This window comes from Epinephelus lanceolatus, chromosome 19, assembly GCF_041903045.1.
Source record: "Epinephelus lanceolatus isolate andai-2023 chromosome 19, ASM4190304v1, whole genome shotgun sequence".
Lineage (NCBI taxonomy): Eukaryota > Metazoa > Chordata > Actinopteri > Perciformes > Serranidae > Epinephelus > Epinephelus lanceolatus.
This window is the reverse complement of record NC_135752.1, coordinates 22,171,424-22,190,608: the sequence shown is the minus strand read 5'-3', so window position 1 is coordinate 22,190,608 and position 19,185 is coordinate 22,171,424. Positions and strand designations below refer to the sequence as shown.

The 19,185-nt window shown below is 40.4% G+C and overlaps 1 protein-coding gene across 6 annotated transcripts in view; it reads right to left on the bottom strand.

Moving 5' to 3' along the window:
• The window catches only part of rc3h2 (ring finger and CCCH-type domains 2), a 28,796-nt gene that overhangs the window by 4,323 nt on the left and 5,288 nt on the right, over nucleotides 1-19,185 (bottom strand). For 4 of the 6 annotated variants that reach the window (XM_033647374.2, XM_033647378.2, XM_033647379.2 and 1 more), the window contains exons 2-13: nucleotides 15,706-16,034; nucleotides 15,513-15,630; nucleotides 14,793-15,026; nucleotides 12,878-13,053; nucleotides 10,568-10,768; nucleotides 10,256-10,388; nucleotides 9,844-9,962; nucleotides 5,999-6,111; nucleotides 5,344-5,649; nucleotides 4,805-5,007; nucleotides 4,385-4,698; nucleotides 4,151-4,297 (exon numbers count right to left, since the gene is read on the bottom strand). In XM_033647374.2, coding sequence (XP_033503265.1) covers nucleotides 4,151-4,297; nucleotides 4,385-4,698; nucleotides 4,805-5,007; nucleotides 5,344-5,649; nucleotides 5,999-6,111; nucleotides 9,844-9,962; nucleotides 10,256-10,388; nucleotides 10,568-10,768; nucleotides 12,878-13,053; nucleotides 14,793-15,026; nucleotides 15,513-15,630; nucleotides 15,706-15,936 — 2,295 coding nt within the window. In that variant the 5' untranslated portion in view covers nucleotides 15,937-16,034. The remainder of the gene's footprint in view (nucleotides 1-4,150; nucleotides 4,298-4,384; nucleotides 4,699-4,804; nucleotides 5,008-5,343; nucleotides 5,650-5,998; nucleotides 6,112-9,843; nucleotides 9,963-10,255; nucleotides 10,389-10,567; nucleotides 10,769-12,877; nucleotides 13,054-14,792; nucleotides 15,027-15,512; nucleotides 15,631-15,705; nucleotides 16,035-19,185) is intronic. The other 2 variants (XM_033647377.2, XM_078161880.1) reach the window with 1 other exon arrangement.

Sequence of the window (19,185 nt, the reverse complement as noted above, 5' to 3'; positions counted from 1 at the left end):
GCAAGACAGGAAGTGTGACAAAGAGAAAAGAGAACAGATATATTAATATAATAGTAATAATAATAATAATATGTTTAAACATCTTAATTAGTACAATGTAGTGTAGTCACAATACTGAAATTTCTAATTTTGTTACAATGCCTTTAAAAATATTGATATTCTAAACCTTTTCCAAATCCACAGGAAAAAATATCACTGAGGAAAAGGCTTTAACATGACAACAATGACTTTTCTTTTCTTGGTTACTAGCAGAGACTAGAAAGTGCAGCTAGTACCAGTATGTCAATACTGTGGAAGATGAGTATTGACACTGTCTCAAATTATCAAAATCAGCATGATTCAATAATATCTTTGACAACACTGACACAATGTTAACAGGTAGTAAACACTAATGACTAAAGCCATGAATGACAACTGGTGAGTGCCAGTTGGAGCCAAAGCTGACTGCTGGCAAACACATTACTAATAACATTACTAATTAAATACTTTTGAGTTTGAATCAGATCTGTAATCAGTCCTTCATCTTTTCCAAACTTTAGGTGCTATGATTGTACTTCATGTTTGGTCTAGCACGGTCAAATCCCCCTTCCTTTCCATCTGATATAACTTGTCCAGGATGTCCTGATCTATGATTACTGTCATCTGACTCCATCGAAATGTACAAACTTATTTGATTGGATCTCTAGAAGCCAATCACAGCACATCTTCTAAAGTGGACTGCATTAGAGCCACGCCCCCTTTTTTAATAAGCGTGGCTGACAGTGAGATGTAATAAGAAAGCACAAGGCAAATTTCAGTCAGTATTTAAAGAGTTTTTAAAGTAAACAACATAAAATGTTATATTACTTTCATATATATATATATATATATATATATATCTTACTATATAATGATGAAAACTCTGTCTGTCTGTGGGTGTGGGTGTGTGTGTGTGTGTGTGTGTGTGTCTGTTCCACGTTTTTCTCCTCACTGACTTGGTCAATCCATGTGAAATTTGGCACAGTGGTAGAGGGTTATGGGAGGATGCAAATGAAGCAATATTACATCAATTGGCCAAAGGGGGGCGCTATAGCAACCGACTGAAATTGCAAACTTTGAATGGGCATATCTCATGCCCCGTATGTCGTAGAGACATGAAACTTTGCACAGAGATGCCTCTCCTCATGAGGAACAAATGTGCCTCAAGAACCCATAAATTCTGGTTATATACTGTAGATTTTCCGCCATTTTGAAAAAAAAAAAAAAAACCCACTTAAAATCGATCTCTTCCTAGGAAGTTTGACCGATCTGCATGAAACTCGGTGAACATATTCTAGGGACCAATATCTCAAGTTCCCTCTTGGCAAAAGTTGGAAAACTTACTAAAACTGAGCTTCTATAAGGCAATTCATATTGTGGAGGGCGTGGCTCATCACATAAAGGTGTATAACATGTCAAGGGTTTCACCGATCACCACGCAACTTTGTAGGCACATGACCACACATAATCTGAGGGGACCCCTCCATTATTGACCCCATCAAACAAAATGGGGGCGCTAGAGAGCTAATTTCTTATCTAGGCCTAACCGCCAAATCGATTTTTACTAAACTTGGTAGATATGTAGAACAGGACGCCTCAAGGTGACTGGAGAAATTTAACTCTAATTGGCAACTGGGTGGTGCTATAACAACAGAAAAATGCTTAAAAATGGCTAAAATGCGACCGATCGCTGTGGCTCCCCCTGTGGCCCAATGTTTTGGTTTTTTCCTAATTTTTGGTATGACTAAGTCATGGTATTGTATGCTGTACTCAATGGTAGGGGGGGACTTACCATTAGGCAAAACTAGGTGGTTGCCTGGGGCCCCAAGTTTCTGAGGGCCCCATAAAACTCCTCATACACTTATGGTTAGAGTTTTTACTTGAGAAAAGAGGTAGTGGTGTGCTCAAGGACCCATATTGTCCAAAAACTCAAAGAAAAATGCAGGTGCTCTTGAAGAAGAGGGCTCAAAATCTTACCAAGCACGAAAAAACAAACTTCAGGCACTCTTGCATGGAGCAGGGAAAGAAAAAGGGTAGCTTGATTACTTCATTAAAAGCCTTTATTTTATTATGGCTTTTACAAAGACACTTAAAAAGGTGTTTTTAAGTGTCTTTGTACAATAAGGATTGAAAACAGGGATGAATAAAAGGATCTGGAGGGCCCCATGCCTGTCTTTGCCTTGGGCCCCAAAATGACTAAATCCGCCCCTGCTCAATGGGTATGGAAATTAAGTATCCAAATGATAAAAAATGCTATGATTTATGAGGGCATTTAGAGTAGAAAGTCACCATTACAATATTTCTTTGAGTGTGTGTATTTGGAACATGATTGGGTTCTGAACGGTTTTGCAGTAGGTCTAAACATCAGGGCAGACAAAGGAGCCTTCTCTGAGACTGTGAGGGTGGAAACAATAAAAACAGCTGTACAGTATAATGCAGCACAACCACTCTCCAATTCAAAAACAGTCAAGCTTCTAATGTTCCCTTTTGTCAATTATGCCCCGGAGCTATGGAACACCTACAGATATCAGGGGAGCCAGCCCGCTTAACAGTTTTAAAAGAAAACTAAAAATGTATCTCTTCATTTCAGCCTTTAACGAGCTCTGACTGTCCTGATACAGGCCTGAAACTCTTGCTTTTTACATTTTGCACTGCTGCAATCCATTTAAATGTTGTATATAATGTTGTATTTATAATTTTATTCTATGATTTAATGATCTATAGTTTTGGTGATATTGAGCTATGATGCCCTCTATGTGCTCTATTTAATCTTATTTTTTGTTTTTAAATTGTATTTAAATTTCCTTTTATATTGAATTCCTCTTTTTGCCTGTTTTATGTCCATTCTTTTTTTCATGTTTCATTTTTATGTGAAGCACTCAGTGCATATAATATTATACAGCCCTTTGTGCCTGCGTTTCTTGTATGAAAGATGCTAATGTAAGGCTGTCTTTCCCACCATATAATGCACATACAGGTGGTGGACACAAAAGGTACATTAAACATTTTCCCACACTACATTAGAGCAGTAACCTCCACTACACATTTCAAACATGCATGTAAACACTATCTGATGGAGGGACAGACCTGCAACCACTGATTTAAATCCCATATCCCACTTTATTCACTCTGCTTCAGTCTTCTACTCTGCATTGTCTATGTAGCTGCCTGTGTTTTGTTGTTTTGCCTCTGTTGACTGTTTTATTCTGTAATGTAATGCGCTTTTGTTGCATAGCTGAAAACTAGTTTTTAACTGAGTCAGGCCAGTTTTAACTGTAACATACAATTAAATCATTTTCCTGTATGTATAAATGAAATGAAATATCTACAAATTATTCTTTGTTTAGACTTAATTTGCCGTAAAAACAGTATTTTAAAGTCATTTGTGTACAAGACTGTGTTATGTCTTAATAATCTCCATCACAGTTATTGTGGCCAGACAGCATTATTGGTAAAATTAACTGTAGTATGCCAGTAGTCATACTGGTAATGCTATATGATGCTGTGAGCAGGAGAGCAGAGAGTGGGTGAGGCAGAAACATATTTGGGTGAGAAGTGGGAGGACTACAGAGGAGGTTGAAGCTACATACTGCAGCTCTGTGGCTGGCAGGGAAGGTAGAGGTGAGAGGATATATGTGGGAGTAAAAAGAGAAACCGAAGGAAAGGAAATGTTGCTGAGAGGAATGCAGCAGGAAGACAGACCAACACTGATTAATACAGATGTTACCGCTGGATGTAGTGCACGAGATATGTCATGACATCGAGGAAGAAAACAGAAAGCAAACCAGTTTAATGTAACGCCAGGCAGCGGGCATTATATTTTAATTATGGCTGCTCAGAGTGGATTATCTCTCCTAAAGTATGCCCACTTATGAATAATTAAAATATACTGTTTTTATGGCATTGCCAAATAGATGCTGCGCTTGCAATCCTACGTTGGAACAGCGTCACTCAAACAAGTGGGAGAAGCCATAACAGCCTGCTCGTCCAGTTTTTGAATGGATACATGTGCTTAACAAAAAGAGTGATGCAGCAGTTACATCAGAGGTGTGTTGTCATCTAAAAATAAATCCCTCCAGCCAATCAGAAGTGAGTGCTGCCCGCAGCGATGCTATAAGACATGCATTATTACCCTGTGTAGCCCTGCACGGTGTTCAGCTCCAGAGCAGTAGTTGCTGTCTAGAGAGTTGAATCTCTCCCTGAGTGGAGGCTGGTAGACGGAGGAATGCAGCACCTCTGGAGGCAGTGAGTTGCTCCTGGCATCCTCTCTGTGGTACAGCTGTTAATGATTAGAATCATTGTTATCTGGAGAAGTAACACGATGATCAAAGTATCACAGCAACGTGACAACTAACAGGAAGCTCACCTGAGGCCTCCATACTCTCCTGCTGTCATAGAGGGGAGCATAAACACCATGAGCCGGAGCCAGAGGCCCGTACTGAGGCTGCCCCGGGTGGGGATGGAAGGCAGGAGGCCCCATTCGATCTCTAGGTGGGTGTGACGGGTACCCCGAGGAAGAGGAGGAAGGTGGGTGCGGTGCCTGAGGGTCACTGGGGTAGGAAGATGGCGGAGGGCCAATTGAGGGCGGCAGAGAGGATTCTGGGACGTTGGAGGATCGAAGGAAGCGAGCCATGCAGGGTTTGTGAGAGGGATGGAGAGTAGATTGGTAGTAGGAACCTGCTGGAGAGGAGAGGAGAGGAGAGGAGATTCATTTGCATGTTCCCAAGACAACAATACATTTTTATTTATTTATTTTATTCAGGCTTTTATTTAAAACTGGACTCACAGGTTGGTTGATAATGGGCCGTGTCATATGCAGAGTGCGGCTCCTGAAAGTACAGCTCTGACGCCTGAGAAGGATGTGGTGCACGCAGCACGAACTGACCATGTTTGGGGATAGGAGCGCCACCGTCACCCCGCCCAATTGTTGTCAAGGGAGACGATGCTGAGGAGTGACTGACTGGAGTCCTGGGAGGTGAGATGGGCTTCCTGATGGACAGACAGACAATATAAAAAGAAGGAATCAACACATGAATGGCCCTCAGGTCAAAATCATACACAAATATCCAATGTATGAAAATTCACATATCAGGTGACTTGTAAATGTGAGTTTGGTTGGATTTGTTCTGATATAAATGAAGATTATTTTGCTGTGTTCCGGACAATCCTGGGCACAACAGCAGGTGAGGTCAGGACTTTTTAAAAAGGTAGTGACAGTGCCAGACACAGCAAAGAATATTATTTTTTTATTGCTTTATTACCTACTGCACACAAACATAATGCTAAACTGGAGTTATTATTAAGCTGGTGGATGATTGATCTTACTGTTCTGTCGACCCTGACGAGCTCCTGTTAGACAGCCCGTTGGACCCGTTGGATCCATTTGGCACCGCTCTCTTCATCTCCTCCATCATGTCAGCGCCTCTGGGGATCAGCTCTGGGTGAGACAGGCTGGGCACTCCCTCTGTCAAGGAGGCTGTGTTCTCCCCCGTGCCTTTGAGCCCCTGCCCCATTCCTCCAGACACATCTGTGTGGATGCTGCCCTCCATAGTGAAGGTTTTACCCATAACTCCCGGCGCTAACGGGAACGCACGGCCCGCGCTGCTGCTCTTCTTGTTCCTTAGTCTAAATCTGTGCAGAGAAGAAGGGACGACGGGGGAAATCAGGACAATAGGGAAAGGTTACAGTTTGCTCAGAGAACATCTTAATAAACATGTTGTTATTGGATGTTTGCACTGAGGACCTCTTGTAAATAAATACATGATTAGATAAATACAATCTAATTAAAAAGGGGGACTTGGGGAAGGCTGTGTAGTAACAGACTTTCATATACAGATACTTCAGTTAGCAGAGTGTCACCTCGCAGTTATAAAACAGATTATTTTTATCTGTCTATAAATGCAAACTTGGATGATTAGTCATTCTCTATGTTGAACACAGTGAGTCTTTCATTGTGTATATGAGTGAGTGCAGCGCTCACTTCTCCAGCTCGTCCTGCGTGTGCGCAAATGTACAGTTGGTTCCTCGGGGACAGCCTCCCTGCTGACGGAGGTCTCGGCACATGCTGGTCTTGTACTTGCTGTTGGCCTGAGGCTGCAGAATGCACAGAAACAATGCACATTAACTGTAAACTCTAATGCAACTGAGTCTAAGATAAAAGACTGAAATTAAGTTGTTAGCTGTGACAGGTATCATAAAATGTTGGTGACACTTAATAATGTTCACTTGTAAGTGTAAAGTTCATCAAGATGTTAGTTAATGTTTATACACTGCTGTGACTAATTAACTTTATCAGTGATTGCTTTTTTTTATTTGCAATTTATTACATCAATGTATTACATTTAAACAAGCTCTCAGTGGCTCCCAGTAAAATGGAAAATTGATTTAAAATACCTCCTTTTGTTTTTAAATCTATGAACAGTTTAGCTCCTTCCTATGTTGTAGACATGCTCACTGATACACACCGAACAGATCCCTTACATCAGGGGTGTCAAACTCATTTTAGCTCAGGGGCCACATACAGCCCAGTTTGATCTCCAGTGGGCCAGACCAGTAACCCAAAAATACCTTTAAATTTTCCCCTTTTTTTAAGTGTAAAGAAGTTAATTCTGAGAACGTTCATCCATTTTTAAAACAGATGATGATCAGCCTGTGATATCCTCAGAAAAATATGTGCAAATTCAACATTATGTCTCAGTTTTTCCACATTCAGTTAGTCTACTACTCACTTTCATTACATGTGCATTTTCTTTTATAATTTCCCACTACAGTAGAAGCTAAAGAAGAAGCAGGTGAAGTCATCCCCTGCCTTCTAAACCATTTCCAGTCTGAGGTTTTGTCAGTGCCTCAGCAGCAGGGTTCCACCAATACAGTTTTAAGATAGAAGTCTGATACAGATTCTTTAATACTGAAGCTGCTGGTTGACAATATTTTGCACAGTGTTCAATATTTTTAAATATGCCCACCGTGAGTATTCATCGTTATTTCAGAGAGCTGTATTCTTGTCAGGGTGGAAAAGTCTCTGAGGCTGTATTTTACATGAAGTATCTACTTATTGTTGAAACCTGACACCTCTTAGCTTTCACAGGTGCATCAATATCAGGTGTGTAGCACCCTTATGTGTACTAGCACCTTGATGTGGCAAATTGCACAGCTCAGATGAGCAAATATCTTTTTGCACATTGGTCCCTATCTGGTCACTAGTATGTTTTTTTTTTTTTGTTTTTTTTTTGTTTTTAGATGCTGAATGTTTCACTGTCTTTTATGTATTTTTGTTTGTATGTTTCGTGCTGTTTAAAGCAGCAGTACCCTGTCTCCAATCCAAATTTCTCCCAAGGGAGACAAATAAATGGACTTTGACTTTGACTTTGTGTAAAGTCATCTAGTGGGCCGAATTGGACCCTTTAACGGGCCGGTTCTGGCCCCTGGGCTCTATGTTTGACACCCCTGCCTCAGATCATCAAGTCAAGGTATCATCATGATACCTAGAGTAAATTTTAAATCAGCTTATGTTGCCTTCAGTCATGATGGTCCTACTCTCTGGAATCTTCTACCACAAGACCTAATGTCTGGCACAACAGTGTCGCCTTTTAAAAGCAGCCTGACAGCATCCTTTTGTTGTAAGCTTTTAGTTTACAGTGTGTGGTTAATGGGTAAAATTTTTATGTTTAAATCAGTACTATTATTATTTCCTTTTTAAAAATACCTTCTTATCTCATATGTTCTTATCTAACATGTTTTTGTAATGTATGATCTTTGTCTACTTTTTTTTATTTTTATTTGAAGCACATTGAGTTCATGCCTGTCATATGAAATGTGCTACATAAATAAACTTGACTTGACACAGCAGGTTATAAAAAATGTGCACGTTAATTGTATTAAATTATTTTATCCAGACCCAGACAAACGACAAAATAGGTGCTGTTGGGGCGTTGGTGGCTTTGTGGTTAGAGCAGGCGCCCCATGTACAAGGCTGTTGCCGCAGCGGCCCGGGTTCGACTCCAGCCTGTTCCCTTGCTCTCTCCCCCCTTCACACTTACCTGTCATGTCCATCAAAGGCAAAAATGCCCCAAAAAATATCTTTAAAAAAAAAAAAAAAAGGTGCTGTTGAGCACTGTTTAATGCCTTGAAACAAAAAAATAGGAAAACGTTTTGTTCTTTTCACTGAATCCTTAGGGGAGAGGCTTGGACGCAGCTTGCATCATGTGTGTCTGTGTGTGTGGTTGTGTGTGCGTACACATGCATTCAGTGTCCAAAACATAAACCTCCATTCCATCTGCGGTGCTATGATTGGCTTGTAGGCGATCTTATCGGTCCCTGTCAGACAATCACTGTTGTACGTGAGCTCAGCTGAATATAAAAATTATTTATGGCTAAATGTGTCAGTAAAAGAAGTCAAGAAGCATGTAGCCCTATATAACGAAGTAGAATTACATATATTTTAGCGCACATGCACTCGAGAAAGAGTAAAAAGTATTCTGCAAAACTACCTTAGAAAATTAAAAAATGATTCAAGTACATATAAAAAAGTAAATGTAACACGTTTCTCTCACTACTGCAAACAGGTGTGGACAAACTACAAAAGACTTTTATAGACCTTTCTAATCACCTTTGTGGGTTATTCTGGATGGAAAACTAATTTAAGCCAACCAATTTAGAGTTTATGGCAGGGCTGCCATTTCAAAACTGTTTGCCTCCAAAGAAAACAAATATTTCCTGGTTTACAGATCTCAAAACACAGGCCCCTGTCCCATGGACACAAGTGTCATGGTGTGATCACCATCTTATTTTCTAACATGGATAAAAAGTAGAAGATTCATTTAACCCCAAAAAAGGTCTCACTCTGCCAAGGACAGAACTTCATGGTAGTATGCCAGGGATGACAACAAAAATATATATATTATAATCCTTATAACATGTTGGTGTTTAGATAATGTACAAGTATTATTTTGAGGACTGTCAAAAAATGCGTTAATTTCGATTAATTAAAAAATTAATGCTGATTAATCATGTTCCATGTGCCCTTTGACCCGGTGTGTCATTAAAGGCAATAGTGGCTTTGTGACATGATGGAGGCAGACGAGATGACGGGAACATTTACATTTAAAAACACCCAAATGGAACTGTTGAGAGGAGCACCATACCATACCATTTTCATACCATCGGATACCACTGCTTTCAGTACTAAGCCTAAAATATCACCTCAACGCAAAGCATTTAGCAGCGAACCCGAAGGTCCGAGCTAGCACAGCCTCTGATGCTAGCACTAGCAGCCAGCCTCGTCAAGCTGCACACGACCAGGTGTTCAGACGCAAACTGAGTAAGTCTACCTGTGACCCAATCACTAACTCCCTTACAAAATGGATTGCAATGGACTGCAGACCAGTTTGGGTGCTGGAGGAAGGGGGGACGATTGTGTCCAAAATCCAGCAGCTTTACTACGACACATCTGCAAATGTACTCATGTATTTAAGCATTTTGATTAAGCATGCAATGGTCAATGTCTGGATCTGGGTATCTAAAATTTAGATACTGACACACAGGAGAGTGTCAGCCTGTATGCACTGTTAGAGACCAGTTTGGGTCGTTACAGCTGGATCATCTGATTATTGTTAACAGTCATTTAATGCCGTGGTATCCAGAGACAAGAGACGATGTTTTGTCCGTTCAGTTAAATCTTAGAAGCCACAGCCAGGAGGAACAGAGTATGCTGCTGGACCCTGAACGTCTTATCTTCCGTGTTGAATGCCACTTTTCTACAGCACCAACATTATGTGTATGATCTCTCACACCTCCTTCATATCATGTTAAATAATATAACTGTACCTGCGGAGCGTCATGGCTCTTCTTGCTGAAGTTCTGTATGAACTCCACTAGTCCATGAACCACCAACTTCACAGCCAGCATCACACTCTCCAGCTCCTCCCATGATGGCGCCGGGGCATCTGCACACAGATCAACAACTCAGTCTGTTTAAAAAAAAGATACTTATCACTGTACAAGCGGCAAAGCTGGACAGAATTCAGCATGTATGAGACAAAACTGAGAATAATCAATAGTTTTAATCTTGTCTTTTGTGCTTGTTAATTGCATTTTGGTATGTGAGTGCCACAGCATGCCAATTTTCTTCTTTTTCCATCTCATTAATCTTGGTGGATCAGGACGTGCCTTTTATTCTGAGAAGAGTGAATCATTCTGACTCATTAGGATTCATTTAGATGAAAGCTGTTAAGCAAACCTGGGTTGTGGTCTATGTTGGCGAGTAGCTCTAGGTGTGGTCTAAGGCTTGTGAGGTTGGCAGGGTCTCCGGTCCTCTGCAGAACAATTGTCAGCTCCTGAACGCTCTTTGCAAATGACTCTGGAGACTGCAGCTGGAGCAGAGGATACAAGAGGAGAGGCTTTAAATAAAATAAAGAATAGATGAATGTATTTGTCCTGTTCTTTTGTTCTCTACCGGCTTGTTAAACCCATCATGAGAAATTTCCAAAGTGAGTTTATGATAAAAGCCGAAACTTATGTGGCAAGTGGGGCATAGTAACCATACTGGTACCTTGTCAATAATGGACTGCATATGTGACTTGTGGACCAGGTCTCCATACAGCAGGGAAGACCACTGCTCAGGTGAAATTCGTAGGCCCGCCTCCATGGCGATGTGGACAATCTGAGCATCATGTTCTCTCCGGAGAGCTTCGTATGTCCGAAACTCTTCTTTTAGCTGCATCAGTGACGAGTCTTCATCACGCTTAGTCACCTGAGAGACGATGGAGGGAGAGAGAAAGAGAAAGAGGAGGGATTGAGAAAAAGAAAGACCAGGAAGAGAGCGAGGGTATGGATGGATTATCTTTGGTAAGACTTTCGTCCTTGATACGGAACAATGAAAAAATAATCATCTTTCACAGCCCTCCAAAATGAAACATCAACAAGGTTAACTAAAACTTGACTAAAAACAAAAACTAGGTGTGGTGAAAAACATTTTATTGACTGAAATAAAATTCAAAACTAGACTTAACAAAAAAAAAAACTAAATGAACACTGAAAGCTAAAATAAAATAAAAATATATAAATAAAAAAAACACTCAAAAAACATTAAAATAATAAATAAATAATACAATATAATATTATAAATATAATACAATAAAATATTATAAATAAAAATTACATAATAAATAATATTATATTATAATATAACAATAAATAAATAATACTGAAAATAATAACCAAACTAAAACTAAATATGTTAAACAACAGAAGTAAATTCACTCTGGAAATTAACTTGTCTAAACTGCATTGAAAACAAAAATTAAAAACCAAATAATAATAAAAACTACAAAAAACTACAAAACTATAATAACTCTGAATGTAATTTCTTGTACATACCAAATGTGGCAGATTTATTGCGGTATATGACAATAATTATACATTTTAATATTCCAGCTGGCATGTTAAATTGGATTATTTTTATTCTATTGAATAAATCATTCTCCAGGTATATTTTATGTTTGTTTGTATGGACAGAAAATCTGAGCGTTATCTAAGAGTATCTAGTTATGATACACTTTATTAAAAAATTGTTTTCCCCATTAAAGGGGATTTTTTGGGGAGTTTTTCCTTATCTGACATAAGGGTCCAAAGATGGAGGGACGCTGTATGCTGTAAAGCCCTCTGAGGTAAATTGTGATTTGTGATATTGGGCTTTATACATAAAATTGAAATTGAAACTGAAAAATGAATATGCTGCATATCTTGTTTGTATTTCCCCCCAGTGTGTACAACAATACAAAGTTTCTAGTCAATCAGGAGTAGCTGATGTAATATTGAAATACTCATTTTGGGGTGACTTATTCCTTTAGGTTAAAATAGTATCTTGGTATTGAGAGTGACATTTGTGATTTTGCAATTAAATTAACCGAAATCACCGACCAGTCAGTTTGTTTCCATGTGGTGTCCTCAGACTAGTAAACTCAAATTCAGATCAGACAAAGGGATTCTCCCCCTCTCAGAATCTGCCCTATGAGTAATCATCATAAGACACCAACACACACAGCCAGCTACTCTATCACTTATCTGTTTAGGTCAGAGGTCAAATTTATCGTATCGTAATTTGCTCTGTTGCTGCTGCTGTCCATCCTTTGTGTCTTTTTCCTGTGTTCCTGCACTTTTAATCCATCTGTCTGTCTCTGCATCTCTGTGCTGTCTGTCTCTGTCCTGCATGGCGGGGCAACATGGGCAAATTTAGCCGGCTGTTACATCAGGAGCACATAGCTGGCATTTCTGCCCTACCAGCAATGTCTGTCATCAGATATGACGGACACTGCTGGTGGGACACAGAAATACACTCACGCACAGAAAATATAGCCACAGACGCCGTATCCTTATTACAGATATGACTTTAGTGCAACATAAGATATTAGTAGTATGAGCAACACGTTTAGAGGGTGCTAATACCTTAAAGGGACAGTTCACCCCAAAATCAAAAACACACATTTTGTCCGAGTAAATTTAGTGGCAAATATTTAATTATAAAAAAAATTACCAATTTGGAAAACACCTCTATAAAAGCTCCAGCTGACATTAATAGTTACTCATGTGAAGCACTGTCTCTGTGGTAAAGGAATATGTGGTAGTAAATGAGGATCTATGTAAAAACCCTTCTTTTAATGAGGTCATTTTTTACGGCTTGGGTTCTTGGAACAGCAGCAAACTGAGGTTCCTTTGTTTGACATAGATTACATCTACAGAGCTGTGGATAGCTTCCCTTTTTTAAATTAGGTATTAATAGTGCTCACATGTCCTCGCATGAGCACATATTTGTGTGTTTGATGAGTATGTAAAATAGCGTGTAAAATCATTCATGTCGTACCTTGAAGCAGGAGGCCCTGTAGAGCAGCTGCACCACGTGGCCTATGCTGGTTTTGGAGGCCTGGGGGAAGCGGGCCTCGAGCTTCTGGACTACAAACAAAACCAACACCTTCCTGGACAAAGCTGAGCCATCCTCCAGAGCCAGTAAGACTAGCTTCAGTGCATCTTCTTGCATAGCTGATGAGGAAGAGATAGAGCGGGGTGTAGGGATACAGGAGGGGACCGTGGGAGGAAGGAAGAGAATATATTTTCATCAACAAATCAAACAAACAAATCTATTTCTAACACATAGAACCAGGTGTCCTCAGACTTTAATGAACTCATTCTGTTATCATAATGAGAAATAATTTCCCAGTCAGAATCTGCCCTATGAGTAATCATCACAGGACACCCAGTACCGGCAGCAGCTGTAGTCAGTTTGATGAGGCAGACTACACAGGCAATTCAAAAGGCAACTTGTGGACACAATGAGTCCAGTCAACTGAAAGGCTAACAATTCCTTTGATTTCACACGCCAACCTGCTAAAACAGACGGACAGTCATTGCAGTAAATTTCACGAATCCAAAAGGCCCACAAGCAGTAGCAGCAATAAAAGCAAGATGACACTTCATTGTTCTCAAACTTGTGTCACACCAGCCCAGACGCCAGAACAAAATGTTGGCACTGTAGGTTTCTGGAATCCACCGATATGTTACATTTGCACATATCATACATATCATAACAAGGTTTCTACAGTGATGTAGTTGTGATTGCATATGTTACATGAGCTGACTTGGTCATCGGGAGGTGGAGGTGATGGTGGATGGCTGCCAAGTTGAAGACAAAAAACTGGTTGTTTTTTTTTAGCAGGACATCTGTGGCATTTTCAGTGGGGAGACACTGGCAGCATTTCCAGCCATGATTGTGCCATCAGAAGCGGGTGTTTTTAGTGAGACATCTGTGGCATTTGTAGCTGTGATCGTGCTACCAAACGCAGGTATGCTTTGGCGAGACACTGGAGCATTTCAAGCCATGACTGTGCCAGCAAATGTGGGCATACTTTAGCGAGACATAGCATTTCTAGCTGTGACTGTGCTGCCAAAAGGGGGTGTGATTGAGCTACACATAGGCTGCATTTCCAGCAGCAATTGTGTCACCGCAGACAGATTCTTTAAGCCAATACATGACGTTTTCATAATCATAACCAAGTGGTTTTGTGTCTTAACATAACTAGACATTAACTGTTGTTAAAACATAATAAAATGTTTGCAGAAACGTACAATGGCAACATTTATTCTGGCGATTGGGTGGGTCACGTATATTTTACAGGTCAAAAGATTTAGCATGAAGTGACCCCTTTTGAATTATAATGCCTCAGAAAGTTCACAATAGCATGCCTTGCCTTTAAAACTTGAATGCTTGTTTTAAATGTCTATACACCTGTGAAATTTGTCCAATACAGTGGTTCCCAACTGGTGGGTCGCAGTCCAAAAGTGAGTTGCAGGTCCATTCTGAATGGACCGCAAGTGACTCACAAATGTGTCAAGTATGTAAAAAACACACTTTATCTTTTAAGTGAAGTGAATTTCATTCATTTCATTTCAATTTCGGCACAGAGCTTTTATTTTGAGGAGCTGTTTCCTGCTGTAGAGTGAGTGACTAATGGACAGCTACTTGACAGAGACAGCAAGCTTGCTTGATAACATGGCCAAATTCAAGTATGACACTGAATAAATTAAACTCTGTGGACCTTAAACTAATGATTAAGGAGAAATCTGGACTCCAGGGATGGTCCAGTTGGGAACCACCTATCTAGAATACATTCAAATCTCTTACAAATCACATGTTGCCTTGCCTCATAGATCAATGTGTTTGTGTCTTGGCGTGTGATGATTTTATCGCTGATGTATGTGCGCTGTATATCATTTACACCCACCAGGTCCCAGGAACTGGCATCCCCGCGCCCTGACCGCTGCCCAAAGGTTGGCAGAGAGCTGCTGGGGGTTCTGGTGCTGCAGAATGAGCTCGGTTACGGTTCGTTCCCCCAGCGAGCGGCCTGCCCGCACCGCCCGGACACGGCCCTCCTCCTCCACCAGCTGGCAGTTCACCAAGGTCACCAGCTTCCTCTGCATTGGCCGACTGAGGACACTCGGACTCAGTGTTGCCACGCCTGCAAAAGGTCACAACAGTGTGGAACTTTGGTTATCAGACATTTTTTAATAATTGATTTTGTCTCAATTCAACTCTGTTACAACCACCTATGTTTGTGAGTTTAAACATATCTTCATGGAGGCGATGAGCCTAGAAGGTTTTTGTCCAAATGACCTACTTTTCAAATAATGACGAATCCTACCACCGTCACCCAGACCTGGCAGAACAAACAACCGGAAGCTACTGGTCAATTTCAGTCGAGTTAATCTCTCTTGTCTGGTTACGCACAGAGCTGATTTTTCCATCAGTATCATTAAAGTAGAGCAGCTTTCAGGCGTCATGAGAAGTGTGAAAAGCATGAATGCCAAGCTGCACAGGCAGCTCAACTGCTGCCCACGCACGTTTAGTACGAAGAGCTTGATTCTCTTTCACTAGATGTCCAAAGATCTGAAAGTCTAAAACTTATAATCAAAACACAAAAACAGACGCACATAACTGCACAAACCTTTTGCTCCGCTGATCGGTTTTAGGTAGAGAGCCAGCTCTTCCACACACACCCTGCACACCTCATAGTTCTCGACTTCTGCTGCGCTGTTTAGGCTCACCGGCTGCACATCAGGGACCTAAGAGACGCATAGCATGAGCACACACACACACGGAGTTTTGAAGCAAACATGCCATCTCTCTCTCCGACTCACCTGAGCTCCGACCAGCTGCAGCAGGGCGCAGTTGACCGGCAGCAGGTCGATATCGGTGCTGATTGGCGTCTGATCGAAGGGACAGGCCTTGCGGTGCAGTTTGTGCAGGCAGGTCTTACACACCGTGTGGGAGCAGCCCAGGCTGATGGGCTGGTGGCCGCTGCTGTCAAACTCATTGTAGCAGATGGGACAGGACAGGAACTCTGTCCACTGGGCTGCCTGCACCGGCATCCTGCTGCCACAACACCGAGGAAGGCGCCGCCGAGCTCAGGGGGAATGCATGTCAACGAGTCCTGACAACAGCTCCTGCTCGCCGGTGCCGACGATGACTGCGAGGGAGAGGACATAAAGTAATGCAGCAGTCGTTTTGATAAGACATTTACACAGTGCTGATTTATCTACGGACAAGAGATAATTAAAGAAATCCATTATGAAAGATAATTAATATTCAGATATTTCACTACTTCATTAACCGACTAATTGTTTCAGCGCTAACCGGCACAAATTAAGCACTTTAGATAATCCGCCACATGGCATGACTCAACATATTAAGAGTCATCAGAGTGAGTGTGCATGGCATCACAAATAACTTCAACTATAGCGACACCATAAAAGCATTACGCTGTGGGATTTACAAAAATGCACACCTCCAATTACAACTTACATTGTGGCCGTTTTATTAGAGCTGCTTGCCATATATGATTTGTCACCTGCCACCATGGCTTTAAAAATCATCAATACCTCTGTTATGATGCATTAACATGTAGATAAACGTGATCTACTTTAGAAATATATATCTAATTTACACAATTTTGTACAGTCAGACAATGACATGGTGTCCAGCAAATAAAGGAGCAGCATAAATATCACTATTCTTTGAGCTCTACTGCGTGCAATAAGCATTTAGCTAAGTACACAGGCAATCTCCAGCCTCTCACGCCGTACAAGTCATAAATTTATTTAATTTAATGTGGGCAATAAAAGCGCTCTCTCCTTCTCTCCTAAAAGAAGTAACTGCCAAGTGTGAGCACACGTTGCATTAAAAGGCCTTGCTGTGAACACAATTTGTACGGCATTAAGTACAAGTCTATATTTCAATCGTCCCATTACACACAGATTTTTTTAAAACATCATAACAAAAGATCACAATAACAATAAAACTAAGTACGAAAACTACATATATTTAATAACACTAAATCCATAAAATTAAATTACGCAGTGAAGACAAAATAAATGTCCAAGACTGAGCACTGAGATCAGTCTCACAGAATCATCTTGGCTTCGACATCCTGCCTCTCTTTAAGACAATCCCTCTCTTGTCTAATGAAGCCTAAGCTCATGCTGAAGCATAATAATACTGAATCATGATAAACACAGATGGGATCCGCAGGTTGAGGCGGCTAAAACTGAATCATAACAGCGTCCTGTTTCTGGGAAACTTTGTAGGTCAAAGGCTTTGTTTATGTCAAGTGTTCCCAAACATCTTTAATAACTGATGCTCATTCATGTTATTTTATTTTGGTAAGAACAGTTTGTTAGACTATCCTGACCTGAGCATGATGACATAAAGATATACAGCACTGCTTATTTAGAGCTTATTAAGAGTAGCATCAAAAGGTCAACATCCATGTAACTAAACGATCAGCACCTTTTGTTACTGCAGGGAATAAATTAATATTCTCAGTGTTTTCTGCAGGTAGTAAATTTACTTTTGCTTTCTATATTCTGACAAAAGTAATGCTGCATTTTAGCTTATTACAATCAAAACACACCACAGACAGATTCTGGAAATCTACTATCAGACCAAGTTTACAAGCCTGGATCACCAGACTGTCACACTCTGTTGCCACTGAAAAACTTACTTTTATGATTAAGGGTAAATGTTCGACTTTTGATGAGCTATGGGGACGTTTAATGACATTTCTACAGGGCTACAGAAGTCTAAATGTATTGAATGCAACATAATTATGTGGATTTTCTTTCCTCTTTCTTTCCTTTAGACTGTCAGTACTTGTAGAGGTTGCATTTCTGATCATTTATTTTGAACTCTGGAAAAGTACTCATTGTATTGACCCGTCGTAGCAGTTGTTATTAAGACGATGACTTACTGTGAATTTTATATTTTGTACCTTACTTGTTTTTTGTTGTTGTTTTGGATGTAATATTTGAAGTATATTAAATATCCAATGAAAAAACTTTAAATCACATGCTTTATTGAAAGCTGTTTCACACACTTCCCTAAAACTAAAACTTTTTTGGCCGTTTTAACCCCCAAATATTCGGATTCTTGTTGAATTGCTAATATAATCAAGAATTACATCAGCATTTTAATTAAGAGGTAGCAGAGGTTCATGTTTCAGATGACCAAAACCTCCACCATACAGCACATAAGCAGCACATTTTGGTAGGCATTGTTATGTTTTAATATTATGTCATAAAGCCTCAGAAATCAGTTACACTTAACTAACAGCAAGTTTCTTATGATCGAGGGTAGGGCTGGGCAATTAATCAAAAATGAATAGAAACCAACATTCAGAACCTCTAACCAACGTAATCTTGCCCATGTTGGTAATTTCGATTTTTTTTTTAAAGTCTTTTAATACGTGACTCCGCCCCGTCCATTCCGTGATCTGGAAGCAACATGGAGGAGATCTCAAACACCGAGCCAACTGAGCAACTTGAGCAACGTGTACCAATGAGAAATGCCATGTCCGTCGTTTGGACACATTTTGGCTTTCTTGAAGACAACACCGAACAGAAAGAAATCAAATGCAAACACTGCAGAAAATCCATTTCAGTGACCAAAGGTAACACCACCAGTCTGTTTCAGCACTTGGGGCACAATCACATGACCCAATATGAACAGTGCATGGTTCAGAAAAAGACAGAGACTGACAAGCGCCTCCAGAAAGCAGCTCTCGATAACACAAGCATGTACAAAGGCTACACGATATGATAAGGATTCAAGAAAATAGTTTAACTGTGTGTGTTTCCTTCAACTATTTTATAGGTGGGTGGACAAAGATGGAGCCAGTGACTGACAGAACCAATGTGCCGCTCTAAATCAGCTTCATGCTTTACTTTACTTTACTTTGATTGTGAACTTTCTGAACCCAAATATTCCATGTACATTTCTAAAAACATTTCATACCTGCAAAGGATTTTCTTCTTACGTAACACCGCAGCACAATATCATATTTTGTTCAGCTTTCTACGACCTCCTGTATGCTCTTTGATGCATCATCATCCCATTAACCAAAAGCAAAACCTCACAGAAAACACACCAATACATAAAAAAAACCCATCATCTCTCTGACTCCATTATTCAAAGTGTTTTGGACACAGCGTGCAGACATCCAGCACCTGTTGCTTTTAGAGTCTGTTGCATCTGTTCAAACTGCTCACCAAAACAACAGCTGGCGCCCTCACAGAACAGGTGCCATATTAAACCAAACAAAAGAAATGTATCCAAATGGGTTA